Source organism: Spermophilus citellus (assembly GCF_964194105.1).
Source record: "Spermophilus citellus genome assembly, chromosome: 8".
Lineage (NCBI taxonomy): Eukaryota > Metazoa > Chordata > Mammalia > Rodentia > Sciuridae > Spermophilus > Spermophilus citellus.
Window position 1 is genome coordinate 3,545,459 of NC_138189.1, and position 19,412 is coordinate 3,564,870.

Below are 19,412 nucleotides of genomic sequence, written 5' to 3' on the forward strand. Positions count from 1 at the left end.
GTCCTGTCTGCCCAGGTGCAGCCTGCCACGCCACCCTTCCTCCCACTCCACCTTGGCTCTTGGTCTTCAGCTCTGACGTGCTGCCTTGGCTCACAGAGCCCCAGAACATGAAGACAAATGATTGTCCCTCATTCTCATTCCCTCTTGGCCTTCGTCCTGGGTCCTCTCTGCCTCGATGGACTGAGGCCACCACTGATCTGCTCTGTCTCGGCAGATGCACTTCACTGGCTCTGGAATTTCTTGAAAATGGAATCATATAATTTGTTGGTCTCTGTTAGCTTCTTTCACCTAGCTTTTTTTTTTTTTGAGATTCATCTGAGTTTCATGTATGGATTGTTTGTCTCTTAGTGGTCTGTTTATTGCTAAGAATCACTGCATTGTGTGATAATTTGTTAATTGTTATGCTTGTTAATGGTTGTTTAGGTTGTGTTCAGCTTTTGGCTATTATAAATATAGCTGCTAGCTGGCTGTGGTGGTGCACACCTGTAATCCCAGTGACTCAGGAGGCTGAGACAGGAGGATCAAAAGTTTGAGGCCAGCCTCAGCAACTTAGAGAGGGCCTCAGCCACTTAGTGAGGCTGTCTTAAAATCGAGAAATAAAAAGGGCCAGGAATGTGGCTTAGTGGTTGTGTGCTCCTAGGTTCAGTTCCTGGGAACTAAATAAATAAAGCTGCTAATGTGTTTGTTTCATGTATGCAGTGGACCTCAGAGTGGAGTGAGTGGATCACACTACGCATACCTTTATGACAGACTGAGAGCTGTAGGCCATTGCTCTGAGGTGCCTTCCCAGCAGCAAAGTGCCAGGGAGGCCCCAGGTGTGCCCTGCTCTGCCAAGACTTGCAGCCCTCAGTCACTTGGCTTGTGGTCGTGTGTAGTGCGTCAGAGAATCATGGGGATTTTAATGTTTCTCCACCTGATCACGAGTGACACTAGCATCTTCTTACATGCTTATTGGCTATCCATGTCTTTTTTTTTGGTGAAATATGTATAATACCCCATTGCCTGTTTTTATAAGTTTGTTTTTCTCTGTGTGTTCTTTGTGTCCAGTGTATTGGTGCAAATGCTATGTCAGACACATGTAGTGCAAATATTTTCTTCTCATTCTTTTGATTTCCTTCAAAAAAATCCAGTTTATTATTATTTTTATGTTAGTACCTTTGGTGTCCTTGGAAATCTTGGCCTACCCTAAGCGCATAAGTGTCTTCTCCTGGAGATTTCACAGTTTTATGGGTAGGTCTCTGTTGCTGTTCTGTGTGGCGTGATCTGAGGGGTGAAGGTCGTTTCCCAGTTGAAGTTCACGAGTTCTGCACCATTTGTCCAGAGGCTGTCCACCCCCATTGAATTGCCATTCTGTCCTTGACAAAAATCAGCCAGTCACTTAACTGAGAGTTGTTCCCTGACTTTATCCATCTGAACACGAGTGTCACCCCACAATGATTGCTGCAGCCTTGGGCCTGGACACCAGGTAGTATAAGTCCTCCAATACAGCCCTCAGCATGTTGGCTGTTCTGTTTATTTTCATTCATATCTATTACAGAATTGGCTTTCTCTTTTTTTCTTCTCTCAAAACCCAATAAGCTTCTGGGACCTTATTTGGAGCTGTGCTGGGTCCTTAGATGAATTTGGGGAGAATAACCATCTTAGCCGTGTGGACTCCTCAGTCCACTAATGCCAGCCGTCTCCTTTTATTGATGTCTTCATTATTGGTGTCTCATTGTTGTCAGTGTGTAGGCCTTCCTATCACACATTTTGTGAAACTTATCTTTATGTAGTTCATACTTTAATGCTGTTAGAAATGATATTAAGCCAGGTGTGGTGGCCACGCCTGTGATCCCAGTGACTTGGGAGACTGAGGCAGGAAGATTGCAAGTTCAAGGCCTGCCTGGGCAACTTAGGGAGGCCCTCAGCAAGTTAGTGAGGTCCTGTCTCAAAATAAAAGGTAAAAAGGGCCCAGGATGTGGTTCAGTGGTTAAGCATCCCTAGGTTCAGTCCTCATTGCCAAAAATAAAAATATAAATAAAAACATAAATTATACTTTTTTTCCCCTTCCTTCACTGTTCTTCGTTGTCATTAGAAGAAAAGAGCTTCCTGTTTTATAAAGAAACTGGCAAGGCAGCCTGCCTTACACGGGGCCTGGGAGCAGACAGCCGTGCTCGGTGCCAGGAGTCCCTCTGAGATGGCTCTCAGAGCAGGAGGCATCTGGCTGTGCCAGAGGGATTTTGATCCACAGGGCAGCTGAGGGGCAAGGACAGGGTCCTCCTGAGAGCCTCAGCCAAGGTCCTAAGCGAGAAATACAGGAATGCCCTAGAAACTCTGGGAGTGGCTGGATCAGGCCCTGGACAGCTGCGAGGGGAACGTGGAAGGCTGTGGTTTGCAGGACACCGGGGCCAGGGCGAGACAGGTTCTGCATTGCGCCAGCTGGCCCTGCAGCCTTTGCACGCTCGCTGTCACGGCTGGCTTCTCACTCAGCGTGGGCCTTCAGGGCTTGCCCTGCCGCTCTGTGTGTCAGGAAGCCCTTCCTCTCACGGCTCAACGACCCCCTGTGTGCACAGACACCTGGGATGGCCTGTTCTCTGGACACTGGGGTTGCTCGTGCTGTTTGGCCCTTTGGAATAGCAGGCCATCCTCAAAGACGGAGGCCCTCAGAGATGAAGTGAGCTGAAGCTAGGGAAGGAGGGAAAGCAGCCCAGCCGTCCTGCCTCCCGCAGCCCTGTAAGACATGGCCACTAACAGCTGCTCAATGGAGGAGCGTTTTGAACACGGAAGTGGGCTCGCTGGGTAATTATTCGGAAGGACAGGTGGACTAGCAGGTGATGCGGATCTGTGCTGGGCCAACCCAGGACAGATGGCCACCCTAACCCTTCTGTGTCTGCTACCACTGATAAACCAGAAAGGCTCTTTTTTTTTTTTTTTTTTTTTTTTTTTTTACTTTTTGTGTGTCCATTATCTGTCTCAGACCTGAACGTGCAACTCAGTAAGAGCTGGTGATGGGTGAATGCTGGGCGGGCGTGTGAGTGCAGGGTCCGGAGGCTTTTGTGGCAAGCACTCACCCGTTGTGTAGACACACAGTTTCTTTCACTCATTCTCGTGTTTCCCACGTGCTTGTAGGGTTGGGTTGTTTCAAGTGTCCCACTTTTGTCGCAGGTCGGCTGTGAACGCCCTTGTGTGACAGGTCTCTCTTAGGGAAGTTCCAGTTTCTCTCAGCCTCTTCTTCCCTCGTCCCTCCAGGACGGCTTTTAGACAGTTTTCTGACCCTCACCTCTGTAAAATGTCAGCAGCACAGGGGCACTGCGTGTTTGTCGCTGCGTGTGTACCAGTGCTGCACTTGGGTGCACAGGAGGATTTCTTTCCCTCCCCACTTCCCGAAACAAGCAGTTTTTTCCCTTCTGGGAGAGAGACTGTCGTGTGGAGAAGGTGGTTGAGTTCCCATAGTGGAGTGGCAGCCTCCTGCAATGGGAGTGTGCTGGACTTGCTGTCCAGGGCCATGTACTGACTCCAGTCCTGTCCGCAGCTTGGACCCTTCACCCCAGCCCACATGAGGCCTGGGCCTTTGTAATCTTAGCCACTTCATGGACAGTGGTGACGTCTCACTGTAGCTTGAATGTGCATTTCCCAGACAACAGATGGTGAGAAGTGTCTTTTCATGTTTTTATTTGTCACTTATATATATTTTTTGATAAAGTGTCTGTTTAGTTTTTTTTTTTTTTTTGCACAGTTATAAAGATTGGACTGAGTGTTAGTAGGTAGGAGGTTCTTAAAAAATAAGTTCTGAATGCTAGTCTTTTATTGGATATGTATCTTTTCCCAATCTCTGGTTTCTTGTTTTATTTTTGTTAAAGTATCTTTTGAAGGACAAACGTTTTAAATTTCTATGAAGTTAGATTTACTTAGAGTTTTTCTTTTATAGTTCTGCTTTTGTATCTTATTTAAAGAAATCTTTGCTGCAAAGTCAGTTTTAAAGGTGGAGCTTTTTAAAATAAGCCAAACACAGAAAGTCAAGGGTCTAATGTTTTCTCTCATATGTGGAAGCCAGAGAGGAAAAAGGAAAAGAAAGGTGTGTGTGGGGATTGTCACTGGAGTAGAGGAAAGGGACCGGGGGAAGGAGGAAAGAAGGAAGGGAAAGGGAAAATACTGGGGAATGACGTTGACCAAGTTAAATTGCTGTATCATGTGCAAGTGTGAACAGTGAATTTCACTATTGTGCATGATTATAATGCAATACAGGTATGGGAAGAAGTAAAGTTGTAGCTTTTACCTGTAGGCCTATGATCCAATTCAAGTTAATCTTGATAATGGAGGTAGTTTTTGTGCACAGTATGAGGTAGGGCTGAGTTTCCTTTAAAAACAATATAGGATTACACATCCTGGGGTGCTGGGAGGAATGACTCAAATATGTGCTGGAAAGTAGTTAAGCAAGGCAGACTTTACCTCTGCCACAAGGGCATGCACCCAGCCTGGCTAGCAAGCAGGCTTATGTGTGCAGTCGTCTTAATTTATCGCTAATGCTTCACTGCCCCTTGCCCTGATAGGAGGAGTTCAGGGTTACGACCTACACAATTGGCTCATTTTAAAATTGGGACTGGCAAAGGGAAGGACTATGTTTAAAAGCGCTACAATTGTATCTTACATCCCAGTTAAGGCTAAATTCTATATTTAGAATATACTATATTCTGAAAATGACCACTGGACTTTCTGTTTCTCACAAGTACTCCTTTTTCTTTGTATACTCTTTGGTCTGGTTTTCATTTTTGTCCTTGTACCCTTTGGCATTACCACCCATTCTAGATATGTTAATTTTTTGAAGTGGAAATTACCCATGGTAATGAGTTCTCCCTCTTTTAGCAGATCAGGTACACTTGATAAAGTCCTTCCCAGCTTGGTTGTAGCTTGTCTTCTTTCCAGGTCTTGATTAAAACTAAGTCGTCAGGCTGAAAGTGATAAATTGCAAATCCCAGAGGAGGCTCGGCAGCAACTTAAATGATTATACCAGCAAAAAAGAAACACAGGTCTCAAATTGACTCAGAACAAACTTGTGACTCTGATAGAGATTTTTGTGATATTTATTAAGCACTCCAGAAAGGTCTTTATAACCTCCCAGTTTTACTTACATTTGGAAGGACTGACACAAATGTTTGTCTTACATAAAAGAAGCATTGTCTTATTGTTTAAATGTCTTTATATGGCTGTGCTTTGGTTATAATCTCCTGACAGGTGTTCAGGACCAAGTTGGTCAAAATTGAATTTTTTTTTCTCTCTACTGTTAGAGTCAGCTAAGATTTGTTGGCGATCACTCTTGGGAACTTGTGAGAAGCCTCTAGAGGCTCCTTGTATGTTTTTTCTACCAGTTGTGCCATCTGCCAGGACAGGCCAGGGTCTTCCTGACCACATGTGGCTTCCCTTAGAAGCTCAGGGACATTTCTGTCTCCATCGACTCTCCTTTTGAGTGTGCACTGGTTGGCTTCCTGTTCTCCAGGGTCCTCTTGGTCCCCATGATTGGGACGCCAGATGACACACTGGAGTTCCAAGGTCTTTAGAGAAGTGCTGCTGTTCCCTGAGTTTTGGCTGACCCGGGAGGGCAAGGGCCAGAATATTGGCTAATTTTTTTCTTGGCCCTTTTACTTCCTTGACATTGGTCTCCAGGTTTTGATTTTAAACATCCAGCAGGCAAGTTTCACTAGTTTAGAAGTAGGAGTACTGGGTTTTAACTCCAATGTCTATAATTTCATAGTTACCTCTTCCATTTAATTTGGGTCAGCATTAGTACTTAAAGTTAGCTTTATACCCTTTCTGTCCTGTAGGTTGATGACTTAGTGTCAGGTTGTCCAATCAGAAGCAGTGCTTCTGCAGAAGACTAACAGGCAACAGTTACCAAGTTTTACAAGGAAAATACAAAAATGAGATTATAAGAGCAAACCACATTCAGTTTGTATGATAGCTATGAACAAAGAAACATGATTTTATTAATTCCAAACCTTTATTTATGTATTATATCCTGCTTATTTTGAGATCTCAATACTCCTTATAAGAAAAAAAAATCTATCTTTCGAACATAACTTTAAGTGTGCTTAATTTGGGCCTACTTTGGAGCCATACTAACATGGAGTAGGGTGAGGGGCAGAGTCTTATTTCAGGGGAGGTTGGGCTGTTGACAAATCTTAGATAAAGAAATTTTTTATTTCTGAAGCTGATCTTTGCCTCTTTCTAAAATGTCATTGTACAGAAGTCTCACATTTTATTTCCTGAATCTGTCTGAGTGTCAGCTAATGTAATACATTACATTTGAAAGATGAATCAAATAGAAAGGCTAAGAGAGGGCCGGGTTGGGGCTCAGAGGTAGCATGCTCGCCTACATGCGTGAGGCACTGGGTCCTCAGCACCACATAAAACTAAAATTAAGATATTGTGTCCACCTATAACTAAAAAATAAATTTAAAAATAAGGAAGAAAGGCTAAGAGAGCTCTTCACTTAAACTCTCCTTATTACCTTCCAAAAATACATTTAAATTCCCATCCCAGTGTAAAGAGAAACACAAACACAAATATATATATATATGTGTGTGTGTGTGTAAAACTTATTAAGAACAGCTTACCTTTATCCAGTTACAAAATATTAAATGACATAAATACCAACCAACTGGTTATTTCTATATAAATCTGAAGGAGACTGTTGGTACAGACAATTTTAGTTTGGAGAACACCAACTTGGTAAAATGTTCTCCTAAGCTTTTTAAAGGCTTGTATACAGTTTTAAAGGGTGGTGTACTTGAAGAACATGAATATATCTAATATTTAGAGAAGCCAGTAATGTTTGGGGTCACAATTACACAGGTGCCCTTATTAACTAAGTTTAACTTTTACATTAAAACTCAGGTAAGTCTCACATGGTTCTCAGATGTATACATAACAGTTGTTTATTTAATCAGTTACATGTAATCATTTAAAAGTACAAACCATAATACCTTTAAGACTTAGCTTCCCTAAGTAACAAAACCTAACAGGCACAAGAAATTGTCTTGAAAGATAAGAGCTGATCAATGTTTTAAGGAGCCCTTGATGTTTCTAAACAGAATTGGCATATTAAAGGTTATCCTTAGCGGGGGAAACCTGTAAGTAACTTTAACTGACCATGCTGAGTATAGCCAACTTAATCACATACCTAAATTTTGAGATCTACCTTCCAGAAACCTTTTGCAACTTACTTAGACATTCTACAACTTATTTATATTTTGTTATTTCTGACAAAGAAAAAAATCTTTAAAAGTAACGGACATTGCACTTAAATATTTTATAGAAATCAATGCTCTCTTGATTGGCAGACTACCTAGAAAACCTGTGGGTTAGTAATCTTAAAGACATCTTTACTCATATCTATGTAACCAATTTCATGTGAACAGGCATCTGGATTTATTCCTTTTTCTTTCTTTTTTAAAATTTATGACTGCTTATTTATATCTAAGTTTGGTACCACGTAAATGATACAGACGTAAACACATATGTCGACACAGCACACAGTAAACAGGTGTGCACAGACATGTACAAACAGATAGGAAAAAAGGAGTTTGTAGCTTCTTAGCAGATATTAAATCCCTACAGGTAGGGAACAAAAGAACTATCAGATTTAACCTTTTAGAAATTAAAAAAGAACCTGTCACAGATTTTTACAATGTGACTCAGACATGGGAAGGGCCTCTGCTTTCCATTTTTCTTCCCTGTCCTTGGGCCTAGAATTTTTCCTGGAGATTTCTTGCACCTCCCTGTAAACTCTCTAAATAAAACAGTATTTTACCACTCGAGTTTCTGTCCCCCTTTGTCTTAGGACTCTCTTGCCTTTCCTTTGGGATCCTGGTAGATCTTTGGAAGATCAACTTCAGTCCATGCTGGGACCACCTGGAGAGTGCATGGACCTTGCTCTTCTCAGGTTCCAGTGACATTTATGCTGATAAGCATGGAGCCCCAGGCTTTGGTTTCAGCCTGGATCTTCACTGCAGGCCTGTGGGGCAGAAAGCTCGTCATAGATTAGAGAACTAGAAGCCAGGAAAATATAGTTCTCTAGTCTTTCAGGCAGTGGTATCTCCATTTTAAAAGAGCCTCTTTGCAGCCCCAGGGGGACTTCCTACCGGGCAGCATCTAAAGCTAGGTTGCATTGCTGAGATTTTTTAGATCAACCTTTAAGTATTTAGATTATCTGCAGATCCCTAGCACAGAAAAAAATGTTAACCATAGATTATCTACAGAGGCCTGTGGAAATATTTGGAAGAGCCTGAGGGGAGCCTGGACTGTAACCCTGTAAGGGAAAATATGCAGCGCTGGCTTGGGCGTCAGCCGCCTAACTTGCATGGTTCTGTACCCGTGGGCGACGCCTGGTCTGCTCATCAGGGAAGGCCTCTGGACAGGTGGGGGTCAACTGCTTGAGAAAAGAAAGTTGGTCTTTTTCACCAGTGTGTTGTGAGAGGTCACAGGAGATAGAGTTACTGTGAGAGGACGATCTGTCATCTCTGCAGTCTTCTCTTTAAGACAAACCTCAGGAATTTTGTGTTATGGAGAACTAGCCACACAGAAGTGAATTAATTCACCACACATACATGGCGTGCCAGGCGGCAATCACCTTCTGCCCCTGTCCAGTGGAGGAGTTAGACACAGGGGCCCCTCAGCACAGTGCACATGGGCATCCGGTTGCCATGGAGAGCCAGGTGAAAGAGCTGGGGACGAGACAGGGATCACACAGGCAGGCTGGAGCATGTGCAGGGCTGTGGGCAGAACAAGCAGGATGGGCGTGGAACAGAGTTGTTCAGAACTGCCATGGTGTGCAGCCCAGCAGGAGTGCAAAGAGATACACCTCTGACACAACCAGGGCTGGTGAGTTGGGGTTCTGATGGGGGGCTGGGAGAAGTCCTTGGAAATGACAGCACAAGGGAAGAGGTTCTCTGACAGCAGGTGGTGTTCAGAGCCTCACACCTGCAGGAGGGGCAGGGAGGGCCCAGGTGGGCATGGAAGTTGGCATGACGAGCAGGTGGGTGCTGGGTGGGGGTGGGCGCAGGGAACTCAGCTCCCTGCTCTGTGGGAGGGTGATCCTCTTCTCTTTGCATGTGCCTCTGGCCCCAGCTGGCCAGTCGTTCCTCACACTCAGGTTGTGAAAGAATTCTTCTGCCATTTCTTCTAGGACTTGGGTAGTTTCATGGTTTATATTCAGATTCTCAAATATCTTTTTTTTTCTTGGCACATTATGTACGTTATGTACTCAATTTTATCTTTTTTCATAGTACGAGTTATTTATTAGCACACTACTTAAATCAGGAATTACAGCACAAATGTGGAGAGACAGCAGTGGGTACTTTTTACTGGGGCATCTCAGCTATACAGAGGGCGGGACCATGGCACTGCAGTCCACACAGGCCACAGCTCAGCTCCGCCACTTCAGCCCGCCTCCTCCCTCCACCCTGATGGTCTCCTCTATCTTTAGGGCTTCTGTTTTTCCCCTGTATCTTCCACAGATGAGAGAAAACATAGCATACTTTTCTCTCTGTGTCTCACTTATTCTGTTGAAAAATCATGGTCTCTATTTCTATCCATTTTCCTGCAGATGACATAATGGAGCTCCTTTTGTATATCTATCACAATGTCTTTATCTGCTCATCTCTTGATGGGATTTTACTTTTTTAAAAGTGGCTACCATTTGGGGCTACTAATCCCAACTATGAAGTTGTCATCTTTTTCATTGATTTTGAGGCACTGCCTTTTAATCACACGCTGTGTTTCCACATGCACTTGGGTCCATATCTGGACTTTGTCTTCCAATAGACCAATCCAACCGGGAGTCTGCGCCCCGGTGCCGTTGTAATGGTAGAGCCTTGCTGTCACCTTTTAACAGACTGAGGGCCTGGGTCCTCTTCACTGTCCAATTTGTTTAATTCCAGAAACAAAACAAAACAAAGCAGAGCTTGCTGGTGGATTTGTTGGAATGGCACTAACTGCATTTGCTAACCTGGGGAGAACTGACAGCTTTCTGTGTTATGTTGTCCCACCCAAAGGCAAGGATGACTGTTCATTTTGGTTCACTTTTTTGTCTTTCAGGAGTGGTTCAAGTTTCCCTTGTAAGTTTTGCACATTTCTTGCAAAATTATTTTAAGTAAGTACTTAAAAAAAAACTTTTTAAAGTTGTAGATGGACACAGTTCATTAATTTATTTATTTTATGTGGTGCTGAGACTCAAACCCAGTGCCTCACCCAGGCTAGGCAAGCATTCTGCCACTGAGCTACAGCCCCAACCAGTACTTCACTTTTTATTGCCTTATAAATATGATCTTCCATTGTATCTTCAAGCAGTTTATGTTTGATAGAGAACAGACATGGACAACTTACTTCTCATATTTTCTGCTACTTTATTACATTTTTTATCATCCTTTTTGGTATTGTTATTGATTTTCTTGGTTCCCAGGTATACTTTAACAGTAGCTGCAAGTAATTTCACTTTTTTTGTGTTTTCAAGGTTCTGTTTTCTCTTTTCTAATGTCACTGGCTAATACGGATGAGCACCCCTAATCTGAAAATAGAAACTTCAAGATGCCCCAACATCCACGACTTTTTGAGTGCAGCATCACGTTCAAAAGGTTTCAGATGTTTGGTTTTTTGATTGGGCTTACTTAATTGAGAAAGTCTACATGGATATTTCCTAATCTGAGAAATTGTGAAGTCTGAAATACTTTTAGCCCCAAGCGTGTCACGTAGGTGCACTAGCCTGTCCTGGCAGCGCAGTGCTGGAGGAGGGGACCTGGGACTCCTCCACTTGGTCTCCCTCCTGGGACCCCTGAGGTGTTCCCTCATGAACATGTCCTGTTTCTTTTTTCATGTTAACGTTCGTACACATTCTGTCAAGCTGTAGAACTGTCTTATCAGTTCCAATCTCATCTCTGAAGAATACTGAAGGTGTTGGATTCTGTGGAAGGCTTGTGTGTGGTCTGTGGAGCAAATTGCGTGGCATCTGCTGTGCCGACGTGGGGGACTGTAAGTGGGCTCACGTGTCAAATTCTCACGTTCCTGGCATGAATCCTGGTGCTTGAGACGCCGTGTTAATATATGATATATTGTGTAGGGTTCCATTTGCTAGGGTTTGGTTTAGGATTTTTGCATTGTATTTGTGAGATTGGGTTTTGATTTTCTTCCCCATGCTATCGCCTTTGGATTAAGGCATCATTGTTATGTTTGCTGTAGAAAGAGAAAGACTTTGGAGATTTTTTATTTGTATCCTCTGAAAAAATTTCTGTAGTAGCCATGGTGGTTGGGTTTGTATAATCTCCTGTAAAACTGTCTGGGCTTGGTTCTTTTTTTGTCTAGCAAGTCCTTGATAACTTCCTCTGCTTCTTCTATGAAAACTGATCTGTGTAAATGTTCTACAGCAATTTGGTAAATTTTTCAATGAAATTACCTACTTTACCTCATTTCAAAAATGTATTTGCAAGGCTGGGGCTGTAGCCCAGTGGTGGAGCACTCGCCTCACAAACGTGAGGCACTGGGTTCGATCCTCAGCACCACATAAAATAAATAAGTAAAATAAAATTATTTAAGAACTATATTTGCAAAGGGCTGTGTAGAACAGTCTTCCCCAACTTGCCCTGCTGTGGAGGCTGTTTGAGGACTCCATAGACCTAGAAGGTAGGAAGTATGTAGGTTCTGTCCACTTGGTGCACTCTTGGATTCCAAGTCTTAAAGTGGGTTTTGCTAAGATGAAAACATGCTAAAACTAATGATAATAGCAACCACTGGACAAAATGCTTGGTTCTGTGTGCTCATTGAATCCTTGTTGCAATGCTGAGATTCCTAACAACCATCCTATTTTAAGGGTGAGATAATTTGGGGGAATTGCTTATTTGCCCATGGTCACACAACTAGGAAGCCCCACAGCTAGGGTTTGAATGCAGGTCCCATGCCCTGGAGGCCTGGGCTGCCCAGGGAGCTGTGGAAGTGAGGAGGGCTGAAGGAGGGCAGAGCAGCGGGATTCCAGGAAGGAGGGCTTGGAGTGGGACAAGATGGGAGATGGGGAGGGTCTTTTCTCCAGAGCACTGGCTGGAGGCAGAGGGTGGCGAGGAGCCAGGGAGGAGGTGAGTCTGGGGGCGGTGACTGATGGCCTGGCTTAGGTGGGGATGGTACCAGAGGCCCCTTGATGAGAAGGCCCAGGCTCCATGGTGGCCGGCAGGGGAGCCAGCCGGGACAGGCAGGTGGACAGCACAGGGGGAGCAGAGGGCATCAGGGAATCCGCAGGAGGCAGATGCTGGAGCAGATAGTGGATGTCACCGAGATCTGGGCTCTGGGGTTTCTGCACTGGGTTAGAGTGTGAAGGAAGAGCTGTCTGGGAAGGAGCTCAGGTGAAAATGTACAGTCAGTGGAAAGGACACCAACAGCTGTCCTGGTCGTACCAAGGCACTTGACCTGTGGATGAGTGCACCTGAGAGCCTGTCACCAAGGACAACTTGAGTGACATAAACCTGGGAAGTGGCCTGGCACTTAGTTGCATCTTCTCAGAGACAGCGGTGGACTTTTGTCCTTATGTTTGTAGGGTAGGGTTTTTCTGTGTTCCAAAGAGTGGCTTGGTGGCCTTGCTCCTGCTGGGGGTAGGGGGGGAGCACAGCTCGCAGAGCAGGGAACCCTTGGGGCGTGGAGGCCCTGGCTCCTTGGTTCTGGCCTGGCCCTGCACTTATGAAATAAGGGCAAGAACTCCAGGGTCCCTTCTGGTTTTCAAATCTATGATGTGGTCATTAATGTACACGAGTAACACTTCTTTAAAATGGGTTTTGAGTCCTGTGAATCATATCTAATTTGTTTTTTTGAAATAAATGAATTCACGGCCTGGCCCAAGCCACAGATTGGCTTTGGGTAGAGCAGGGGCCGATGGCGTAGCAGGTGTGCTGGCTGTGTGGGCTCTTGTCTCTTCTTCTCTCTGGCTCACTTGTTCTCTTCTTGTTTGGGACTTGCAGGACACTGGTCAGTATGGGAGAGCTGAGTGGTTCTGGCTGGGGGAGGACTCACTGTTGAGATGCTGGAGCACCTATGGAGCCGCCTGCGGTGGCTGCCCTGTTGCCTGGGAGAGTTCTAGGGCAGGTCTTCTGTTTGCTGTGCGCATTTGGGGAAGATGCTTTTCCTGGAAGACAGTTATTCCTGTGTCCTTGACCCCAGTCTGAATGCAGTATAAGGTGGCAGGTATTGGGCTGGGGTGTTGGCCCAGTGAGGGGCTCCCATGCAGATGTGCCCATTCTTAGCCTGCTGCCTCGGCCAGTTGCTCCCCTTTCTGCCATCTGTAATAACATTGTAAGGATCAAATGAGCATTTTGCCTATGAGAATTTAACTGTCTGTGATTGTGCAGGCAGAGCCTTCGGACCGGGGCTGGGCTTCACAGATGGCAGGGCCTCCAGGGCCTCCAGGAGCCTCTTCAGCTCCCCTGCACTGGATTTTCACAGGTGACTGGGAGAGTTGGATGAGTCCTGCCCAGTCCTCTTCCAACTGGAAGATTCTGGTTTTTACCATGAGAAGAGTTTAGACAACGGTGGTGTAGGGTGCAGCTGGACAGTGGTCTTGAAGGATGTCACTGTGCCAATAGCCTTTCCAAATGTGGTGGACATGGGTTATTCAGATGTCGTCTTGGAGAAGTTAGTGTCCTCGTTCTCTGTGAGCAAAACTGGAGAGTCACTGTCACGGCGTGAGAGGCTGTGTCGTGGAAGGCAAGCTCTTGACTTGAACCCTGTGGACTTGGGCACAGGTGTCATTGTAGTCTCAGCCTCTCCGTCTGTAGATGGTGAAGAAATGCCTGTCTAAAGCCAAGGCAGGGAGTGGCACCAGGAAGTGGGGGGTCCCTGGGTTTCCCTGGCCTTGTGAGCCCTGGCTGTCCAGGAGAGGGGGAGCTGAGGCTCCATACCTCGGCTCTGGTGTCTGAGGAAAGGTTCAAGTCAGACACGAAAAGCCAAGCCAGAGAGCCTCGGTGCCCGGACAGAGTGAGGGGCGAGCTGGAGCGCGCGCAAATGGGGAGCGGGTCCCCCAGCAGAGAACGTCGCCGATGGAAGGGAGCTGCTTCCAAATCCGCTGCTCTTTTCTGGTTGCCTCAAGAGCGGGGCGCACCTCCTCAGCCTCACAGTCGGGGTTTCCTTCCTCCTTCACGTCAGGCCATGGAGTTTCTGACCTTGTTGGTCCTCTGTGGAGCTGTCACAGTAGCCATCCCATTCAGGGCGCTTCATTGCAAGTCAGTCCCGTGCTAATGTGGGTGTGGCCTCCTCTCTGGACAGAATTTCTGCGTGTACCTGCACTGCTAAAGGACTTTCTCCTCTGAAGTGCGCTGAGAACTGGGCCATCGTCCTCACTGTGCAGTGACCGTCAGGGGTGAGCCCACTGTCTTCCTGCCTTGACCTGATCCTCAGTTGGCTCCCTGTTTCCACCTGTTCACCTGTTGTCTTTCTAAAAGCTATTTGATCATTCAGTTTCCTTCACAGGAATTGGAAGGAAACCTGTGGCCATGCCGTGTTAGTGGCGTGCCTTCCATTACAAGCCGCTGCCTACACCTGGAGGAGGGGCCCATTGGTCAGGAGGCTGGGGCATGTTCTAGACAGCCTTCTCCCCATGTGCCTGGGAGTCGATGCCATCGCCTTCCCCCTGTGCTGGCTGGGGCTCCCCAGGAGGCGGGGCCTGCATGGCACTCATGCTGCCTGCTCCTTTGCCAAGTCTCTGTGCCCTGCAGACGGCTCCTCTCTGAAGTGCTGTGCTTCTGTAGTTCCTTGACACCTGACCCCAGCAGTGTTTATGTCCTCTCTGAGCTGGGCAGCACAAGTGCCCTTGTGGTGGCAGACCCAGAGCCTTCATGCTGCAGCTCTCTGGAAACACCATTTCCCTGTCCAGGAACCTTTGTGTGCTTTCTGTGCGGATTGAGCTCGTGGCGGCAGGAAGGTGTTTGGAGATAAGCAAAGCATGAGACTGCTAGACTGCATGAGAATATCAAAACACCACAAAACCCAAATAAACCTTATAGGTGTCTACTAAGAAGGTGCGACATACAGGGCAAGAATTAAAAGGACGGCCAAGTGTGGAATGTGGTTTATTGTGCGTTCCCTTCTCTGTCCGTCACAGCTCTCTGACAGGGAGATACTTTGCATCCTGAGATGCTGTGACTGGTTTTGAGTGTCTTTTGGCGACAATATCAGGTAAACAGAAGCTAACTCCATATTCACTCAATAAAAAGATGAAATGAGAATTTACTAGAAGGAGATGAATGGACCTCAAGTACATCTCAGTTTCCCAGGTAACTGACAGTGGGGTGGGAGAGTCTGCGGGCCCAGTCACATCATCACCCAATTCTTCCTCTCGAGGGGTCTCCTGCCCCAGCACGCTGACTTCTGAGATGTTGGCTGCGTCTCTCCCTCCCGGGGTGGCTCTCCTTTTTGGCGTGCGTGTCCTCACACTGCTCTGTGGACCCTGATATGGCTGGCCTTTCTGGTTCCCTGGTGGAACATACAGGAGGGAGAATCCAGTTGAACAGCTTGGCTTAGGCTTAGTTAATTCTAGCCGCCGTGCTGCGTGGGAGATGATTTGCGGGGTCTTGTTGGGAGCTGTTCCCCAAGGAGAGGGGTGTGGTTTGGGCACCCCTACCCCAGGATGGTTAAAATCTGAGATTCACAGAGGTCTGCACAGAGTGCTCAGTGGGAGCTCCATGAGGAACCTAAGTTAGGCATTGCACTCTGAGACCCTCTTCTGATATTTTGATATTGTCAGGTTCTTTTTAAATTAGGGTTAAAAAAGAACCTGAAAATGACTGGCCATTTTAACCCTTTGAGTAGGTGTTTGTGTGAATCATTTTTATTATGTTTTCCTCGGTCAAGGTGCATGATGTGTATTTCTGACACAGGATGTTTGCTGAATGAGTGAATGGATGAAGAAATGAAAAAACTGCCTACATTAGCAATTCACAGACTTATTAGTCTGAAAATATATTTTGAAGACCCCCAAAGAGCTTTTATTTGTGTAGGTGAAAATGTGGACATTTATCACATTACCGTTTAAAGCTGGCACATTTTAAGATGTTAATCAGTTCACTAAACTCTATCAGCCCATTTCACGGTAACACATTTAAGACATGTTTATGAAAAGCAGCAGCATTTGCCAAAACGAGATGAGAAGAGCCGTTGTGGTTCCAGGCTTCTGAGCAGGTTGTCCCTGGCTTAGTAGAGACACTTGCGTTCTAGGTCCTCTCCTTCACCCACACTGTCCCGAGGCATCATCATGGAGAAGCCTGGTCTTGCTCAGAGGAGTGGTTGGGGACAGGAGGCTTCCAACAGCCTTTGTAGAAAATGGCGATTCTGACACACACGAGGTGGCACGGCCAAAGCTAACTGCCAGGTGGAGGCCCGGGCTGTGCTCTCCTCCGCCATGCTGGGTGCTGCAGTTTGTTTGGTACTTATGGTGGATCTTTTATCAACATGTGATTTTAGAACATCTGTGCAGACCTCTCAGAGGTAGACTACATTATGCAACATCAGCAGACTCAGGTGTGTTGATGGCACTCCTGATCCCGACAGGACAGGCTCTTGGTAGAGGGAGACGGTCAAACTCTTCCACTGGTGGATACACACTTTCCAAAGTTCTTATTTTCACTTAGAAGCTCAAATTTTATCATTGGGGAAAAAATGCTGTCAGTCATCCACCTTGAAGTGACAGTGCACTCTACTTATTTCTTAAAAAAAAAAAAAAAAAATATATATATATATATATATATATATATATATATATATATATATATAAAATTTATTATTTATTTTCATTGTTGATGGACCTGTATTTTCTTCATTTATTTATATTTGGTGCTGAGGATCAAACCCAGTGCCTCCCCCCTGCTAGGCAAGTTCTCTACCACTGAGCCACAGCCCAGCCCGCTCTGCTCCTTTCTGAGGACGTGTCTGCCAGGTGCTCAAGTCTGGATAGTCATAGCTGGCCTGTCATTCATTCTTTCAAGCTACATGAAAGCAGTGGCATAAGGAGGCTCCCAATCCAGTGGTTGCGCTAGTGAATTTTCCAAACGCCAGCCTGCTTCCGTCTGCAGGAGCGTCACTTATTTGACAGGATGGGAGAGGGGGGTGGCCTCAAGGGCTGAGACTTAATAGAAGCAGTGGTTCTACCACACAGTCAGCATCAAGTACACCTTAGAGTGGCCCTTGTTCACCTGTGGAGAGTCCTGTGGGTGCTGGCATGTTGGTGCTCAGGTTCTAGTGGCTTTGCCCTTTTTCTCAGGTTTGTAGAAGAGGCTGGGAAGGCCCCAGTGTTGAGAGATAGTGTGGACATGAGGACCCCCAGCAGGGTTTGCAGTTCCCCAGGTTCACACCGTCAGTTACAGCTGCGGGCATAAGTGGCTGTGGACATCTGAGGAGAGAGATGGTGGGATCCCCGGGCATCAGCCTCCCTTGCTGTGGGGTGGAACGTGCTCACTGGCGTCCTGGCAGTGGAGCCAGCCCGCGGCACAGAGGCTGGTGTGCTTCTGAAGCCGTGCCATGCTTACTCGAATGCTTACTCGAATGCTTCGGCATTTTAATCTCCCATCTCCTCCTTGCCATTGAAATTTAATATCACATGCCAACACCCATGCAGAGTCACAAGCTTTTGGGTACAACACCATCTATTGGCAGCCAGCTTTGGCACTTTTCCCAGCTGAGTTTTGGTGCCTGAAAGCAAAAGGGAAGGAGTGAGGCCTTTGTAAAGAGGATGGTGCGTGAATCTGTTGTCCCTGGCTCCAGCACACTTGCCTCTCATGTTGGGGTGTGCATTCCATGGCCACCAAGCCAAGGACAGCAGCTCCAAGTGAAGCTTAGCTTCCTGTTTCGGCATTTGCAAATCAATGGGCCTAATGAGATTCTTCCTGCTCTCTCCTTGGTTTCCAGCAATGGAAGAGTTAATAGTGGAACTTCGCCTCTTTCTTGAACTCCTGGACCATGAGTATCTCACTGCAACTGTCAGGGAGAAGAAGGCTGCACTGACCAACATCCTGCTGCGGATCCAGTCGCCCAAAGGTAGTCACGTCCAACCTCGTTGCCCGCTTCCCAGGCTCTTTTGGCTCTGACATCACTTTAATTCTGCTTCCTCTGAAGGGCATTCCCTTGTCCAGTAACCTGTGAAAGTTGTTTATTCACCAAATTTTCCCAAGTTATTCATCCACTGCACCTGGCACATCCATCTCCTTCTGACCTCTGGGTATAGAAAGATTAAGCCTTTAGGAGTCAGTAGAATCATGGGTGTGCTAGAGCACCAGAGCACCCCAACATTAGCTGGAAGTACACTCGGGACTAGCACATAGTGGTACTTGTTCATGCCCAGGGCATATCACACGGCAGAGAAGAGACTGGCCCTGCCTGAAGGAGGGGAAGAGACCCCCACACAGCTCTGGGAACCCACACGGGGGCTTGTGTGTGCTCCCCCTCCTGCGAGGGTCACCCAGAGCAGACTCAACAGCACAAGTGCGGCAGCCTGTGCTGTTTCTGTTCAGGGAAGCAGCGTAGAGACTCGGGCTCAGGGGTGTAGGCACCTCCCGCACCTCCAGAACTCCAGATTCTCATGAAAGCAGGTGTACAGCAGAAGCCCCGCTGTTTGCACGAGCAGCCTAGGCACCACAACCAGCATTACCAGTCAGGGAACACACCTGAAATCCATGTTCCCAGATGCCAGCCCAGGGCCAGGGCTGCAGGACAGCCCCTCCTCAGCTAGTAGCCTCAGGCCTGAGGACTGTGTGAACTTTTCTGAAAATGGGTAAGACAGAAAAATAGGACCGAGGAGGCCTACAGGGATGTTGGGGATCGTTGTAGCATTAGGAAGGCACTGAAGAGGAGAATCCAATGAGGCCAGTGAGAGACAAGCGTGGCAGAGGCCCTCCTGAGGACACCAGGTTAGGATTTTGGAGGTCCAGAGCCGGAGGAGATGTAGGGGTCTTTCCTTTACACTTCCTTATAGAGATGTGTGCAGACCATTGCAGGTATGCAGTGTCTTGGTGTTTGGTCTGTGAAGCCATGGCCTGGCAATTAGAGCTTGCCTTGCCAGTCAGGAAGGTGGCGGATCTGCCAGCACACTGAACGTGCATGGTGTGGCGACCTGGTTGATGGTGGGTGCAGACATGCTTCCCGCCCTGTCTCGCGTGCTCCTTTAGGATGCGTCTGCTGATATTTTCCACTTCACTAATTCTTTCTTCAGCTCTTTAAAAACTTTTTAAAAACCCATTTATTGATTTTTGTGTGTGTGTGTGTGTGTGGTAGAGATTGTCTCTTTCCCCTTCCCTCACTTCCTCTCCCCTCCCCTTCTTTCCCCTTCCCCCCTCCTCCTCCCCATAGATTCTTCACTGGTAAAATAGAGAAAGATGTACTGACCTGTAGGAGTGTTGTAAGAACTTAAGAGAGCCTAGCGT

The 19,412-nt window shown here is 46.5% G+C and overlaps 1 protein-coding gene across 1 annotated transcript in view; it reads left to right on the forward strand.

Annotated features, from left to right (window-relative positions):
• AFAP1 (actin filament associated protein 1) overlaps positions 1–19,412 on the forward strand; it is a 130,420-nt gene that overhangs the window by 40,483 nt on the left and 70,525 nt on the right. Inside the window, exon 2 of the mRNA XM_081303130.1 lies at positions 17,902–18,030. Within this exon, the coding sequence (XP_081159256.1) occupies positions 17,904–18,030 (127 nt within the window). The 5' untranslated portion in view covers positions 17,902–17,903. The remainder of the gene's footprint in view (positions 1–17,901; positions 18,031–19,412) is intronic.